At 35.6% G+C, this 16,743-nt stretch overlaps 3 protein-coding genes across 3 annotated transcripts; 1 reads left to right on the top strand and 2 right to left on the bottom strand.

Annotated features, from left to right (window-relative positions):
- Nucleotides 1–246: 246 nt before the first annotated feature.
- On the top strand, nucleotides 247–5,334 carry LOC108469707 (putative pumilio homolog 8, chloroplastic). The gene is made up of 5 exons (XM_017770707.2): nucleotides 247–2,011; nucleotides 2,139–2,301; nucleotides 3,200–3,363; nucleotides 4,095–4,350; nucleotides 4,486–5,334. Exons 1-5 carry the CDS (start codon nucleotides 789–791, stop codon nucleotides 4,588–4,590), a joined length of 1,911 nt encoding a protein of 636 aa, XP_017626196.1. The 5' UTR covers nucleotides 247–788; the 3' UTR covers nucleotides 4,591–5,334.
- LOC108469708 (annexin Gh1) lies at nucleotides 4,987–7,223 on the bottom strand. Its single transcript, XM_017770710.2, has 5 exons — nucleotides 6,985–7,223; nucleotides 6,245–6,390; nucleotides 5,914–6,132; nucleotides 5,567–5,779; nucleotides 4,987–5,449 (listed from the first exon to the last, which is right to left on the bottom strand). Exons 1-5 carry the CDS (start codon nucleotides 7,058–7,060, stop codon nucleotides 5,153–5,155), a joined length of 951 nt encoding a protein of 316 aa, XP_017626199.1. The 5' UTR covers nucleotides 7,061–7,223; the 3' UTR covers nucleotides 4,987–5,152.
- A 2,690-nt stretch (nucleotides 7,224–9,913) lies between these two features.
- On the bottom strand, nucleotides 9,914–13,474 carry LOC108468755 (MDIS1-interacting receptor like kinase 2-like). The gene is made up of 2 exons (XM_017769612.2): nucleotides 10,585–13,474; nucleotides 9,914–10,493 (listed from the first exon to the last, which is right to left on the bottom strand). The coding sequence occupies exons 1-2, from the start codon at nucleotides 13,355–13,357 to the stop codon at nucleotides 10,201–10,203; spliced, it is 3,066 nt and encodes a 1,021-aa protein (XP_017625101.2). The 5' UTR covers nucleotides 13,358–13,474; the 3' UTR covers nucleotides 9,914–10,200.
- Between the last annotated feature and the right edge of the window lie 3,269 nt (nucleotides 13,475–16,743).

Genomic DNA, 16,743 nt, shown 5'->3' with positions numbered 1-16,743 from the left:
TATAAATTAAATTTATAAGTTTGATATCACCTAAAATATTACAAAATATGATTATTTTTGTTATGTCGTGGTTTGAAGGTAGAGAAAATACAGCCAAAGTTTCCAAAGTGAGAATCCATTTTGTTGGGCAACAACAGTTACGATTAGAATAGAAGAATAAGGGATCTGGTGCGGTTATCCCTATCGTATATATCTAAAAGGCCAAGTTTATGATCAAATCACACTCTATTTTTTAACCTTAGAGAGAATGTCCCAAATTTCAACAAATCCAATGACTAAAAAATTCTCTCAGTCTTTGTTTTCACTGATAAAAAACTAAAATTGACTGTACAGGTTAAAAACAAGTCAAATTAATCTGAGAAAATCAAGCATTCTGTTTTGCATTTCAAGATAGATACCGATGATTAAAAAAAAAACCGTAATTTAAATCTCCAAGGTTTTTTTATTTTTTATTTTTATGTATCTATATATTTTCACAATGTAGTGCCTGCTCACCTACTGCAATGGAGTGAGCTTAAGCCATAACCAGTCCGTACGCCATCCCTTTTGTAACCGTCAATATACAAAAAGAACCCAATGTTCTTTTTTTTTTTTTTTGAAAGAGAAAATCGTTGAAATAAAGATAGCCAAATCAACCAAAAGAACAATCGTCTACTGAAAGAAGCGTTTTTTTTTTGCTTGTTTGTTTGTCCGGTGAGCTTTCCGTATCTGTTTCGTGTGAAAATATTCTCTCGTAATAAAAGTTTGATTCTTTGTTTGTTCCTTTTCTCTTTTGTGTGTGTGTGAAGATGTTTGAAACGGGTGAGAAGAAGGAGAAGAAGAAGATGATGAATCGAGTTTCCCCTTCTCCTTCAAGCTCTTTCTCAAATGGGTTTTCTTCACATGAAGAAAGTTCGTCATTTGAAGACCAACAACAACAACAGCCCGAGTTTCATGATTATAGACTCTGGTTGGATTCTACCTCTTTACCCGATTTTCATTTCAGAAATACGAACGTGAATGAAGAAAGATCGGTCGAGGATGGTCTTGATTTGTGCGATAATCTATATCAAATGCATATTAGAAATGAAGAGATAGATAGTGACGGCTCTGCTGAAATGAGGAGATCTGAGAGCGACCCAAATGGTTTTGGCCTTGGTTTGGGTGATGTTTATTCTTATAATGCTGAAAAATATACTTCATATGAAGGTTTTAGCAAAGGGTTTCAATCTTCTCCACTACAAGTTTCAATGTATTTTGATGGTAATGATGTCATGAGGTCCACATTGCTTGGTTTGCAGGGAGGAAACGAAAAGGGTGATTCGTTGGGGCCTCATAACATTGCTTATAATCATTCCAATGATTTGGCTTCAAAATGGAGTTGGCATAATAACCAAAGAAACTATCATTTGGAGCAGAGAATGGAACAGTGCAGGAGTTTTGATAATAGGGGTATTCCATTACAGAATACCTATTATCCTTTTGTTTTCTCAAAGCAAAGTGGGATGGATGGTAATGGAGGTAGAGGTGTCATTGATTCTTTGAGTGATCCTAGGTTCATGCACCCTAAAATTCCTCTTGTGGAGGATCGCAGTGTCATCATTCAAGGAAGAGATTTGAAGTATGGTATTCAGAACTTGGGCTACGATTCATTCAAGTATCATAAGAAAAAATCTTTCAAAAACCTTCAAGAGAAAAGCTCTGAACTTGATAAAAATCATGGAGAAAATGTAAGACTAATGCCAACTCCATGTTCCCTGGCTGAGTTCCGAGGATGTATTAATTACATGGCTAAGGACCAGAATCATTGTCGCTTCTTGCAAAGGATATTTGATGAAGGAAGCTGTTTAGATGTTCAAATAATATTCAATGAAATTATTGATAATATTGTGGAACTTATGATGGATCCCTTTGGAAACTACCTTGTGCAAAAGTTACTGGATGTGTGTACTGAAGAACAAAGACTGCAGATTGTTCACATGGTCACAAAAGAATCAGGACAGCTAGTGAGGATTTCCTTAAACACATATGGGTAACTGCTTCATTATCATTGAATTCTCCATTCTATTTTCTGTTACTCATATTTCTTTGCCTTTTCTCTTCCTACATAATATGTATATATATATTTGTTGCTAAACTGGTATACTGCTGTATTTCAGTACTCGTGTAGTACAGAAGTTGATTGAGACTCTCAAATCCAGAGAAGAAGTTTCTCTTATCAAGTCAGCTCTTAAACCTGGAATTCTTGATCTTATCAAGGACCTCAATGGAAATCATGTTTTGCAGCGCTTCTTGCAATGCCTTGGCAATGAAGATAATAAGGTACAATGATGAGGGTGAATTAACTTACGAGGTTCAATAGTTTTGCTCACAAATGACCCAACCATGGACATTCTTCTTTTTTTTTTCTTACATATATTAGGTTACTTAGACCACTACAGTCTCATTTCATCGTGTCAATCCACTACATGGTTTATCTCTAGTTAACTATTTGGACAGATCACAGATATATGCTTTTTTTTTCATCTTGACAAGGTTTACTCAGTAGAAGAAAACTATATGGTTATCTTGGAGGTCTTTATGCTATGGACTATTACCTATGCCTAGTGTCATGCCATGTTTCTCCTCTGGGTCATTGCAGGATGTGTTTTGCATTTTTGTGTGTGTATTTTGAGACATCGGTATATAGTTTAACTCGTTGATTGTTAGGTAAGCCTTGTGAACAGGAGAAAGATTTCTTGCAGGTACTGGCTTAATTACAGGTATTGGCATATTGCCAGTGCATGACAAGCAACTGACACGAATGCAAGGATCCAGTTTGAAGGAATCTATTCTATCTTTCTGAATATTTATTATTAAGAACAATTCTTTCCAAGGGAGGAACCAACCTTTAACAGGCTATGATAGGTTTGAGATAGTGACTCACGATTCTTGAAGAGTTTTTGGTCCATTGGGAGAACTTTTAGCTTGCAATTTTACAGAATTGGTCAGGCTCTCTTGTTGTGGGTCATGAACTAAAAAACTAGAATTCAGTCATAATTGTCAGTTCTAGAAGCATACTTCTAATTCAAACTGTAGTTGGTGCGCATTGGTGCTTTTCCTGTGTTAGGAATTCTATCTCTACTTTGATGCATTGCATTTTCTTATGTGTATATTTTCTTTTGCCAAGTTTGATTCTGTAACATTTTTGGTCCTTTGCTTCTGTTAATTACCAATGCAGATTATTTTTGATGCTGCTGCACAATTTTGCGTAGATATTGCCACTCATCGTCATGGATGCTGTGTGTTGCAACGCTGCATTGCTCATTCAAATGGGCAACATCGATATAACCTAATTACCCAAATTTCCCGAAATGGACTTCTACTTGCTCAAGATCCTTTTGGGTAATAAGATATTTTTTGTTTGTTTCTTTCTTTCATCCTCGTTTATTGTTGGTTTTGATGAATAAGTTAGCTTATTGGAAAAATTAATCCTGATTATATTTTCATCTTTGACATGCTAATGGAATGTATGAATCATAAAAAAGCAGTTGCTTCTTAAGTTAAAATGATTTTTTTCATGCTAATGAATCATATCTTCAAACTAGTACTTACAAGTTACACCCTTGTGCAAGGTAAAAGTTCATGTATGTCAACTTAGTTCCTTATTTCCTTCCAAGTTTTCTGACTGATCGTTTATGTTTCTGAGAGACATTGATCCTCTATAATTACATCGGCCATTTCTGTTCTTTCTACATTATGTCAAATGAGCATGGGATGCACTCACTTGGTATTAAGAATAAATATGACAAGTTAAGCTCCTATATCTAGCAGATTTTGCATTATCAATTATTAGTTCTTCCTATCTTTATTTGTCTTATTTTCTGTGATGTACATATTAGGTTACCTAAATGGGAAAAAAAACCTTTAAAACAAGAATTTGGCCACTTTAGAAGCAAATGCATCCTGTGAAACAAATCTGATCTATCAAGTCTATAGTAAAATAAGTTAACTAAAATCATAACTAGAGGAGAATTTCATCATGAAAAAAATATAATTTGAACTTCATTTTCTCCAAAGTTGTTCTTTAATTTATTTATCTCTCTGATTGTAATATTCATTTGTATCTGAAACAGAAACTATGTTGTTCAGTACATTATAGAGCTAAAGGTTCGCTCTGCTGTTGACAACTTACTTTCTCAGTTCAAGGGGCACTATGTTCACCTCTCAATGCAGAAATTTAGCAGTCATGTGGTCGAAAAATGCCTCAAGCATTTTGCAGAAAGTCGGTCGCAAATCATCCATGAGTTGATCTCTATTGTACACTTTGAACAATTATTGCAAGATCCATTTGCCAACTATGTCATTCAATCTGCCTTAGCAGTAACTAAGGTATGGGTACTTGGATAATATTTTGATCAAAATTTGAATGAAATCTCTCCTAGTATCTCTTTTTGTCTCTTGTATAAGTTAACTTTTGTCTGAAGAAGCATGATTTTCATCTCTAAACATTTTGTCTCAAAGCAGGGTTCCCTTCATGCTTCTCTAGTTGGAGCTGTCCGTCCCCACATGATCTTGCGTACCAGCCCATATTGCAAGAGAATATTCTCAAGGAACCTCCTGAAAAAGTGATGGAGTCACTTTGCCGCTGTTGTCGTGCTTCCAAATTTGCTAGCTGTTCACTACAAAGTAGTCGTGTCCTTGGGTTACTAGATAATATAATGTACATGAAATTCTCGTGCCTGCTGTCGTGGTGGAAGGCTTTTCAGCATCAGCGGATTACCTTTGAGAATCTAAGGATGTAGAAGAAATTTTGCTTCTAGTTTGTTCATTATGTAGTTTCAACTTGTATTATTTTGTTGTCTTTTTTAACCAAACTTGGTATGTCTAATATTTTGTCACGTTTAAGATTTGACTTTCCGGTCTGCTTAGGAATATTGCAAATCAGATTTCTAAATTTCTCCTTTTAAAAAGTTAGCGGCTTCTGCTTGATGCATGATAGAATCAGTAGCCATACAAAAGAAAAGATAAAAAAAGCCTCCTGTATATGGTTTTAAATAGACTTCGAATTCTTGGATAGCATATAACTCGCAATACTACATAGAAAAACAGGAAAACATCAATAACCACACTAGACCATTATAGTTTGGTCATAAACATTTATTCACCAGGAAATTGTCTCATGATATCAGATTCAATTCTCCACATGTCCTGCAAGTACCAGCAGCAATTTTTCATAGTCTCCATGAGTGTCCTTGACAATGGCACGAGTCAGTGGGACACTGTTCCTTCGCTGATACTCATCTGCTATGATCTTTAGATCAACCTCAGCCCTAGTGCAAACAACTCTTGTAAGAGCTCCTTCATCCGTTCCTCGTCTATTGATTGCTAGGCGAAGAACCTTCTCAAAATACTTTTCCGGATAGACCAAGCACTTCACTGTGGACCTTAGTAGTGCAAGGAACTCATCCTTAGGGTCAGCCTTCAAGTCCTGCAGATAGGAATCGAAGACCAAGGAAAACTTTGATAAGTAATTGGCTTCTAGTATAAAAGTAAAGATGCCTTGAAATACCCAAATACAAAACAGCCAAAATCAAACTTTGTTTACCTTGTTTATGTCATTTCCATATTCATTTTTGTAGTGATTCAGAGTTGCATTGATCTGTGCCTTGCTTCTTGTAGCCAAAACCCTTATGACATCGTCATCACTGTAAGCTTTGTTTGAAATTTTCTCATGAAGCAACTTCGCCTCTGTTTTTGCCAGAGTCATGTTCACCTCCTCTCCCTCATATCTGTATGAACTCACTAGAGGTAGGAGGAGCTGAAAGGAATAAAAACACATAAATAAGCAGGGCTATTCAGAACAGAAAACAAATAATAAAAACTTTATTGACTCGCTAACACAATATACAAGACCTAGTTTAGTTTTTACAGATAAGCATCCATCTAATATACCTTACGGAAGTCCCCAGTCGTGTGATGAGCAACGTCCTCTTCAAGCGACTTCTTATAACGAGCATGATAAGCCTGCCTTGCGTGAAGCAGTTGGTTGGCAGACCTTGTGCAGGCTATTTCCATAAGGACTTGATTTCTTGAAGTCCACCTTTTGGTGGCTTCATTAGCCAAAAGGGCATCACGTTCAGCAGGATCAAGAGCCCAAAGCAGAACCAGCCTCTGATAAGAACTCCGGAAAGCGACCACCGTTAGTCAGCATTCCAGGCAATAAAATAAACATATGTAGAATAGTCTCTAGCAGTGAACAAAGCAATTGATTTTGCAAACTGACCTCAAAGTCATTCGAGAGCTCCTTGTCTAGTGCCTTGAGGAGATCCTCTCCATAGGTTTCAGCGTAGGTTTTTCGAATCAAGTTTCGTTGCTCCGCATTTCTGTGACCCAATATATCTATGATTAAGCCCTCATTAGTTCCCCATCCTGCAATGAAACATCAATCCAAGCTTTATATCAATGTGTGGAGAAACTGCCTCATAGAACGACAACATAATAATTTAAGACAAAAATTCGGTCAGTTTAAAGTTGTTTGTAAGACATGCTATTATACTATGTTTACACATCAAAAGACTTGAAGTCTCTTAATACCAGAACAAAACCATACCATCATCAGATCATCAAAACTGATAAAAAAAAGTCAAGAAAAAGCATACCACTATAAGCCGCAGTATAAATAAAAAACACTAATCAGGCGTCATAAATCAAGGAACTTGCTTAACTAATAAAAGGCGTTATCATTTGATGATCATCTTTTTCAGTTCTTCCACACAATCTTGACAGATCGTGGTAGATCATCGCAAGATCCACCCACCAGCACGGGAAAAAAGGAACTCTATTGGTGTAAAAATGAAGACCATTTTCAATTACGAAATAAAATCAGAAAAAAGGTCGTTCATTATAGATCCTAGTGTAAAGAAGTTTGATCCGATCAATATTGTATGCAGACGATCAAATTAAACATAGTTAGATTAACATACAAGAGAAATGGGAAAGGAAAGAAACTGAAAGAGGAGAGACCTGAAAAGGCTTTTCTTAGTTGTTCACAATCTTCAGACACTGAAGGAACTGTCGTGGGCACTGTAAGAGTGGCCATTGCTTCTTCTACCTTTATTTCTTTTTGAATCTGTATAGAAACGAGAGTGTGATAGCAATTTTGGACAGCGGAGCTTAAACTTAAGTAGACGTGTCTGTCCGGTCCGGAATGCCGCGTCCAAGTAAATTCCCAATTTTGCCACGTGAATGTTCTCGACGAAACTGCTACCTGTCTATCTATCTGTCACTGCCAAATGTTGACCAATAATTACGGCCCACGTGGATGGAAAATGACAATGTTGGGGATAGATATTTTAGGGGGTAAGGTTAAGATGACGTGGTCGGTAATCACGCTGTTTCCATTTCTTCAAAAAGAATGATTGTTATTTTATAATGATACTTCAGGGGGAAAAAACTGTGATCTTTAAGAAAAAAGCGGAGCCTTTTGTCTTCTTTAATCATTATTGTTTTCAGCATTGGTGCAGCTCTAAAGTCTAATTATTCACCCTACATGCAGTTAATTTCAAAAACACCATCCTTTATAATTTTACATCCACCCTTTTTACCTTTAGATTATGTCTATTGTATAAAAAATGTCGTTGCTTGGAAGTCCAGTAGAATGTTTTTGCTTGATTCAGGAAGTTGAGCTTCAAGACCAAGAACCTCCCATAATGTCCTCGTTAGAAAATTGTCTTCTTTAGGAACACCATATACCCCACTATTTGATTTGATGGAGGTGAGATGAGTTTTAGAAGCTTGGCAGTGCCAAAGTCCAGAGATATGAACCTCGTTATCCGAGTCCAATAGAATGTTTTTGCTTGATATGTCAGGGTGGACTATATTTGGGGAAAAATCATGATGCATATAGGATAAGGCATACAACACAACTTTTATGACATTTATCCTTTTGATCCACCCGAGCTTCATTGCTTTTCCGGTTTTCCTCACTGTTTAGAAACTTCTCCAAGCGCCCGCCTTTGAACAACTCATTGGCCAAATAGCAGTATTGCATGTGCAAACAAAAACCATAAAGATTCTTAATGTTGCGATGTCGTTCATTGATCTCGCTTGTAAAAGGCTTTTAGAGTGGTCATTCCATCTTCTGGTGGTGTGTGGAGTTAATTAATAGCAAGAACTTATCAGTTGGAAGCTCAACTTTGTATACACTTCCAAATCCTCGTGCTCTGACACAATGTTTTGAGTCGATTCCTTTAGTTGCTTTAATGATGTCTGAATGCTCGATTTTTTTCCATCGTAGCACCATATTATGAAGAGATCCCCAGTATGTGATCCTCTTGATTCGTTTTCCTTCTCCCTAATTCTTTTCAAATAATTGATGAAATAAAAACAATGACAATAAAAGAGCTTCACTGCCAAAAAGGACCAAGATCAATAGGATTTGGTTACTCTTTGTCAGTCGTCCATTTTGGCTCGTGGATGGGAAAGGCTGAAAACCAGTAGAATTCCCACACAAATCTTTGTTATTTCTCAACGTTCTAAATAAAGCCTCAATAAAGGCTTTAGAATTAGGAAATTAACCTTCAAACTGATTATAGGATATCTCAACAGACGGCAAACAAAACATGTTGTCAAAGTAGATACAATAGAGCCAAAAAAATCTGTTGTGGGAAATGTTTAATGTCTCCCAAGCATTGAAGCTGGGCAAGCTGAGATGGTAGCTGCCCTATCAAAATGTTAAGACTGAGATCCAGAGTTTGTAGCAATTGTAATTTGCCAATCTCAGAAGGGGGGGGGGGGGTGTCTTCATTAAACTTGTTCATACTTAATTTCAAGCACCGTCCTAGTTGACTGGGAATTGAGTAGTACATTTCGTTTGCTGCAAGACTAAGGCTTTGCATACCAGATAGTATCAGAATCACTAGGGAAAAGTCACCTGATAACATGTTATCATCAAGCAAAGGATGTTCAGTGATGTCAACCTTCCAAGTTCCGTTGGAACCTCCCCTGTAAAATGATTTATAGATAGGTCAAGTATTTGTCGCTGATGTGCTCCCCCAAGGTTAGTTGGCTTTCTCCTGAGATGTTATTATTGGCAAATTTCAAGCTTGTCAAATTGGAGGTATTGTTCCCATTATCATATAGCTCCCCAGACAACTGGTTATAACTTAAAATCAATGTACTTCAAGTTCAGATATGTGTCAAAACCTTCAGCTATGATTCCACTAAGTTGATTCTCTTCAAGCTTAAGTCTTGTTGAGCTGATGCAATTTCCAAACTCTTTGGTATGAGGGCTATGAAATGGTTGGTTTCTACAGTAAGTTTCCCAAGCAATCCACCAAAGCATATATTTTCTGGTAAATTTCCAGTTAGTTATTTCTCAGCTTATCCAAAACTTTTGAAGTGGGGTTTCCTATGGAATCAGGATTTGACCAGTGAGACTAATATTCCACAGCTGAAGCTGATAGAGAGACCTAAGCATTCTGAGTTCTGCGGGTATGGAGCCAGAGAGTTTGTTGCTCGAAAGGTAAAGAAATGCTAAACCGTCAAGTTTCCTAGGGATGCTACCATTAAGATGGTTCCTTGATAAACCAAACAAGCCAAGAGATCTTAACATCCCAAGTTCTTCCGTGATGGAGCTGGGGAGTTCATTGACACCGAGATAGAGATTAACCAAGTTGCTCAAATTCCCCATAGAAGGGATATTACCGGAGAGTTTATTTTCCTGTAAAAAGAGCTGAGAAAGTGACCTTAACTTCCCTATCTCTTGTGGAATGGTTCCACTTACGTTGTTATGATCCATTGCTAGGTGGTCCAGAGTTGACAACAAGCATTGTTCAGATAGAATATTTCCATAAGAACCATTGTGGGCCAAATCAAGGAAGGAGAGTTTGGAAACATTAAATAAGTTAGATGGAATAGTATTACATACTCATGCAAATGCTTCGAGCTCAAATTTTCTAAGCCTTTTCATTTATTTGGACGAGTCATCTCCAAAGTTTGAACCTAAGTCTACCCTTGGTAATGCAACCTTGGGAATGCAATGTGCCTTATCATTACACCCAACACTTGCCGGTCCTTAACATGAATATGATACATGAAAACCTAGGAAAATTATTCTTACTAATCTTCTTGGATACAAGGAATGACATAACAATTAACATTCAGACTTCGGCGTGACAGCTGAGAAACAGAATACATGGTGGTCTTCAATTCAATGTAAGACTCTTGGGAGGAAATGATTCAGTTGGCTAGCAGCAGAGAAACAGCGTACATAGTTGGTCTAGAATGTGGATTGTGAGTCAAGCACATAAAAGCTATCTTCATCACAGACATTAGTTGGTCCTGAACGTCTGGTGATGGAGGTAAAGGCCTTTGATCCAAAACATCTTTCACCAAAAGCTGCTTTTCAAGAGATGAAGATGGTAGTGTGGAGATCAAATCACCAGGATGTGTTCCCATGATAATTTCCATGATCAACACTCCAAAACTATAAACATCACATTTCTCTGTAACCTTCATTGTGTGGGCAAGCTCTGCAAAGGAAAAGAAAAAACAAAGAAATAGTCAATTTCTGGATGATGATCTACCTTTCGTGCAACAAAAGATTTCTATAAACTACATCACCTGGTGCGATATATCCATATGTTCCAGCAAGATTGGTCCAATTAGATGAGTCTGGATTGAGAAGTTTAGCCAAGCCAAAATCCGAAATGTGAGCTTCATATTCCAAGTTGAGCAAAACATTGTTGCTTGTAAGGTCTCGATGAACAATTGGCGGTGAGCAATCATGGTGCAAGTAAGACAGGCCATGAGCAACCCCTTTTATAATATTCACCCTTTTATCCCAATCCAATTCTTTTCCTGCTTCTTCATTGCTTAGATTTGTAGCCAAACTACCCTTTTCAAGGTATTTGTAAACCAAGAATGATTGTTCAGCAGACCAGTAAAACCCATAGAACTTCACGATATTTCGATGCCGTATATCTATGAACGCCATTACTTCATTTTGAAACTCTTTTGCAGCTCTTACTTCATCAGCACGCTGTGGATGGACTTTCTTCACAGCTATAATATCGCCTGATGACAGCTCTGCCCTGTATACATTTCCATATCCTCCTTCCCCAATGCAACACTGAGAATCAAAGTTGTTTGTTGCACTTATGATCTCAGCATACAACATTTTTCCATCGAAGGATGCTATTGCAAAGAGGTTCTCATTAATCATGGTGTTTTCACTTTCTTCATCTGCATCTTTTCCTTGTTTTTTGAAGCCAAAAAACAAAGCCAGAATAGCAATTGAAAGGATAGCAGCTCCTAACAGAGGAAACATGGTTGCGTAGAGTAACTTGTGGTGGCCGTTTTTAGAAAGCTTGCAAGGTTTCAACCCATTAACATCGCCACACAAACCCTTGTTTCCTTCTAATGCTTGTATTGAAGCATTTTGAAACGCTGGGACATCAGGAACTGGACCCTCCAATTCATTATGCCCTATGTCAACTTGGACTAAGCCTCGGAGCTCATTGAAAAAGGTGATGTTGCCGGAGAGGTTATTGTAAGAGAGGTTCAACGTTGACAAGCTCTGCAAAGATTGAATTTGTGTTGGAATCTCCCCTGAAAGCACGTTATGACTCAGATCTAATTCATTCACTTGAACTAACTTGCCTATCTGACGTGGAATTCCCTGGCTAAAATTGTTACTACTCAAATTCAAGTAGTACAATTTCAACATATCCCCTATAGTCTCGGGGATGGACTGACTCAATCTGTTTGCCGACAAATCAAGATACTCGAGTTGGGAAAAAGATCCAACTTCCATTGGTATACCACCAGAGAGTTGATTCCCTGACAAAATAAGCCTTGTTAAAGATGCCAATTTTGTCAGTTCCTTAGGAATCTCCCCAACTAAATGATTTGAAGAAAGATCAAGAGCTTGAAGCTGAGTTGAGTTTCCAAGCTCAGGTGGTATTCTGCCAGTGATGTTGTTCCGGGCAATCTGTAGGCTGCTCAAATTATTGCACGACGCCCACTGAGGTGAAATTTCACCATAAAAGTCATTGTCAATAAGGCTTATAAATTCCAAGCTTGGATAGACTCCGAAATCTTCTGATATGTTTCCAGTCAGTCTATTTCTTTCCAGGCGCACTCTTTTTAGGCTGCTGCAGTTTTTCAAGTCTTTGGGTATTGATCCTCTGAAATGGTTGTCATTGGCTATGAAATATTCCAGTGTTCCACCTCTGCAAATGTTTTGCGGCAGCTGCCCAGTGAACTGGTTTTCATCAAGTTCCAACATCCACATTTTCATGAAGTTTCCTATTTCTTGAGGTATGGGACCGGAAAGTTGGTTGTCTCGGAGGAACAAAGTTTCCAAGTTGCTCAAATTAGCAAATGAAGATGGAATAGAACCATTGAGTTGGTTTTGACTCATCTCTAGGAAAACCAATAATTTCAAGTTCCCTAACTCTTCAGGAATGGGGCCAAAAAGTTTATTTTCATACAGTTGGAGAATGGTCAGATCAGTCAAGTTTCCGAGTGAGGGTGGGATGAAACCTGATAGATTGTTTTTAAAAAGTACTAACCAATTCAGCGATTCCATATGCCCAAATTCAGAAGGGATGGATCCTGAAAGACTGTTAGTGGACAAGTTGAGCAATCTCAAGTGTTTTAGGTTTCTAAAAGTGGAAGGGATGGAACCTGTGAGTTGGTTGTTGTCAATATAAAGTTCCTGCAAACTGCTAAGATTTCCTATTTCTGAAGGGATGTTACCAGAAAGGGAATTATTTAACATATACAAATAGGTCAGGTTGGCCAAGTTACCCAAAGAAGAAGGGATGGAACCATTTAGATAGTTGTTTTGCAAGGAAAGCTCTTCGAGGGACTTTAGCTGACCTATTTCCTCAGGAATGGAGCTATTCAATAGGTTCTGAATAAGGTGAAGGGTCCTGAGATGAATAAGCTGACCAATTTGAGGTGGGATTATACCAGACAACTGATTATATGACAAATCAAGGTAAGTGAGATTAGAGAGTTGATTGATTTGAGGTGGGATCGTGCCGAAAAGCCCATTGATGCAAAGGTCCAATTCTTTAAGATTAGGCAAAGATGAGAATGGAAATGCATGGAATGTACCTTTTACACCATAGCTCGTAAGATTGATTCTGTAGACGCTGTCGCCTTTGCAATGGACCCCAAACCAACTGCATGGACTTGCTTCTGCATTTCGAGATGAGACAGTCCAGGAAGGCAAAACAGAGCGGTTTGTGAGGGATAGAAGGCTGGCTTTCCAATCAAGGAGTGCAAGTGCTTCTGCAGTAGAATTAGAGTGAGCATGAGATAAACAAGCATGCAACGTAACAACCCGGAGCAGCAAGGAAGCAAGCAAGGCTATTCTATTCATCATTAACAAATCAAGGTTCCAAATAGTTTTTCAGTATTGATATTTAGATTCATCTGCGATATTTTGGATATACCTCGAGATTTATAGTCTTAAAAGCACTCGAGTCCAATTTTCCATATTGATGTTGGTGTTTTTCTCTTGGCAAAGTTGAAATATAAAAATATTAAGAGAGACTTGAACAAGTCTCTCGCACTGTTGGGGTCTTCCTTCGCATGGTCAGCTTGGAAAGCCATCTTTAAAATAATAAAAAAAGCAAGCACTTCAATACGGAATACAGAAGTTGGAAAAGCCCAAGTTTTATTAAGTTTCGTTTGACTTTAATCTCGAGTGCAATGTCATGATATTTAATTTCATGATTCTAACTTTTTAGTAAATTTATTGACATAATGTATATACTACGCTTTATTACATCTATTTATAAAATTATTACAACAAATAATTATAATCGGTATGGCAAGAGATTTCTATTTAGATTTGTTAGCATTGTATTTGATTTCTAAATAATGTTTTTAGTTGTTTAATTTGAAATATTATATAAAAGTACAAAATGTTATAAAATTTGGATTTTAGAGACAATATTATTAGAAGGGACATATATGAATCCCAAACAAAGACCGTAAAATAAACATGTAGAATATAAAATAAAATAAATGTGTGAACTAACAAAAAATGTCTTTATAATAATAAGTGAAGATATTTTAGTAATTTCACAATTGAGTTGATGTTGAGTTGACTCGTAACATCAACTTAGTCAATCATTTTATATATAATAAGTATACAATTTATGAAAATAAAAAAAGTCATCATCCATCTTTGTCTCTCACGTTAGCCACCAAAACCATCCATTTCAAGTTTTACTTTTCTTTCAATTAAGTTCTTTTCATTATTACCAAACCAATTAAGCTTAATTCTTCAAAATTTCTTCATAATTACTAAGTGAAATCAATAGAGAAGTGTAATAACTACTTAAATTCCATAAGAGTTGGATCCATGAATATCTTGGAAGAGAGAGAAAATAAGAGTTAGTGTTGAATATAAGTGTTTGAGAAATAGTAAAGGAAAGTGAGAAATAAGTGAAGAAATAAGGCAAATGAGTGGCCAAAGGAAGAAGAAAGCTTGATTTCAAGCCTAAAGTTGTAAGTATATGTAGAAACTTACCTTTTTTTCAATTATGTTGTTAATTATTAGGATGAATAGAGATTTAATATGATATTTAATAACAAGCTACATGATTAATAAGTGAAGAATAAGATATGGTAATGACTAAGTGAAAAGAAATAATAAGTTGATTGTGTTTATTAAATAATATATGATGAAAAAATGAATGTGATAAAATGATTAAATTGTAAAAGATACTAAAATTGATAAAATTGCAATTATTATAAGGAAATGAATGTATGAGTTAATATAAATATATATATATATATATATATGAATAATGTGTGGAATGATATAGTAGTTAGAGGTTCTCATGGATAGGATCGAGTTGGGTTCGGGCCGGGCTTAAGCATGATGTTAACATGCTTTACGGTTGCCAAGCTCGACCTGACCTGAAATATGGGTTTAAATTTTTTGCCCAAACCCGCCCATATTTGCAAGAAACTAACACAAATCCATTTTAGGCCCGCCCATATTATTTTTATTTTTTAAAATATTTACATTATATTATATTAATATTTAATGATTTTATACATTTTATTTATTGAATTTTTTATATAATCATGTTAACATTATTTTAATGTTTACATTAGAGTAGTATCATAGATTTAGTATATATTTATTTTTAATGTGTTCTAAATTACATAATATATAAAAATAACATAATATAAAGTATTATAAACTTAAAAACGAGTCGGGCTCGAGCCCGGCTCATATTTTAAACGAGCCTAATTTTGTTGCCCAAGGCCATTTTTCGAGTCTAATATTTTTACCCAAATACTCCCAAATTTCGAGCAGACTTTTCGGCCTGGACGGACATCCCAACCATGAACAAGTCTAAAGTGTTATAAAGGTGTAGAATGAAATATGAGAGAGAGACAAGGACTAAATTTTTAAATGTCTAAAAGTAACATGAGTTAAATATGATAAGAGCTAGTGAAGAATTATGGAAATTATATTAGACAGAGAAACATATTGCATGTATTAAAAAGAGATGAAAGTTCTATTTATTGAATTGATATTCTAAAGACTAATTTGATAAAATAAGCAAAAATAATATGTGAATGTGATAATAAGAATTTGTGGTGAAATTTAGAAATCAAACTAAGAAATGAAATATGTTATATGTGATAATAATAATTGTATGGAATGTTGTGATGGACTAAAATTCCAAAGTAAGTAAAAGTGATATGTGAAATTTATCTTAAGAATTATTAGCAAATTATGGAAGATTATTAAATATGGAGACAAGTTACATGTGTTAATGAAAGTGGAAGACATAATTATGCTAAATATTGTTATAAGGATTAAATTGTAAAAAGTCTAAAAGTAATATAGTGATGATGTTATGTGTATTTGATCTAAAGTGAAATACAAGCTATTTTGCATGGTGAAGAAGAGGACTCAATTGAGAAAAATGTAAATTTATAGTATATTTCTTGACTAAATAAATGCTATAATTTGATGAAAATTGTAATACCCCATACCCGTACCTGAGACCGGGATAGGATACGAGGCATTACCGAAATTTTTAGAATAATTTCAATTAATTTATATTATTTAGTATTCATTTTCATGTTTCATGTTACATCCTTTTCATATATTCAATTCAAAATATCATATAAATACGATACAATACTTAAATTTTCATATTTACATGCTTATTCAGGTATCCGAACCTACGACTAAATTGCGAAATACCAAGATTTAAGGGCATATTGGTAATTTACCATTTTCCCAAATTTCACCTAATCTTAAATTGATAATTTCATTCAATTTATTAATTTAGATAATAAAACAATTTATTCCCTTCAATTTGGTCATTTTTGACATTTTTACAAAATTGCCCCCTAAAGTTTTACTTTTATTCAATTTAGTCCATGAACTTAAAACATGCAAATTAGCCATGCTAACTGAATATTCATTTATACTTTTCCTCCTCCTCCTCTCCATTCCACATCCTTAATGTATATAACATTCTTGTAAGTACGATTTCACAATTTACTTATTAATGCTCACATCAATCTGTTCACACGAGTCATAGTCACTCAATTATTTATAATTCGAGCTACAGAGCTCAAAATTAAGCTAGACTCACATATCATTCCACCATAAAATTTTAAGAATTTTTGGTTTAGCCAATTAGTACAGTTTATTCATTTAAGTTTCCCCTGTTTCACTATCCAACAATTCTGACCTCTCTTCACTAAAAATTAATTATATCACAGTAC

The sequence above is a fragment of the Gossypium arboreum genome, chromosome 5, assembly GCF_025698485.1.
Source record: "Gossypium arboreum isolate Shixiya-1 chromosome 5, ASM2569848v2, whole genome shotgun sequence".
In the NCBI taxonomy this organism is placed as follows: Eukaryota; Viridiplantae; Streptophyta; class Magnoliopsida; order Malvales; family Malvaceae; genus Gossypium; species Gossypium arboreum.
The sequence above is the reverse complement of the archived record's forward strand: the minus strand, read 5'-3'. Positions and strand labels throughout refer to the sequence as shown.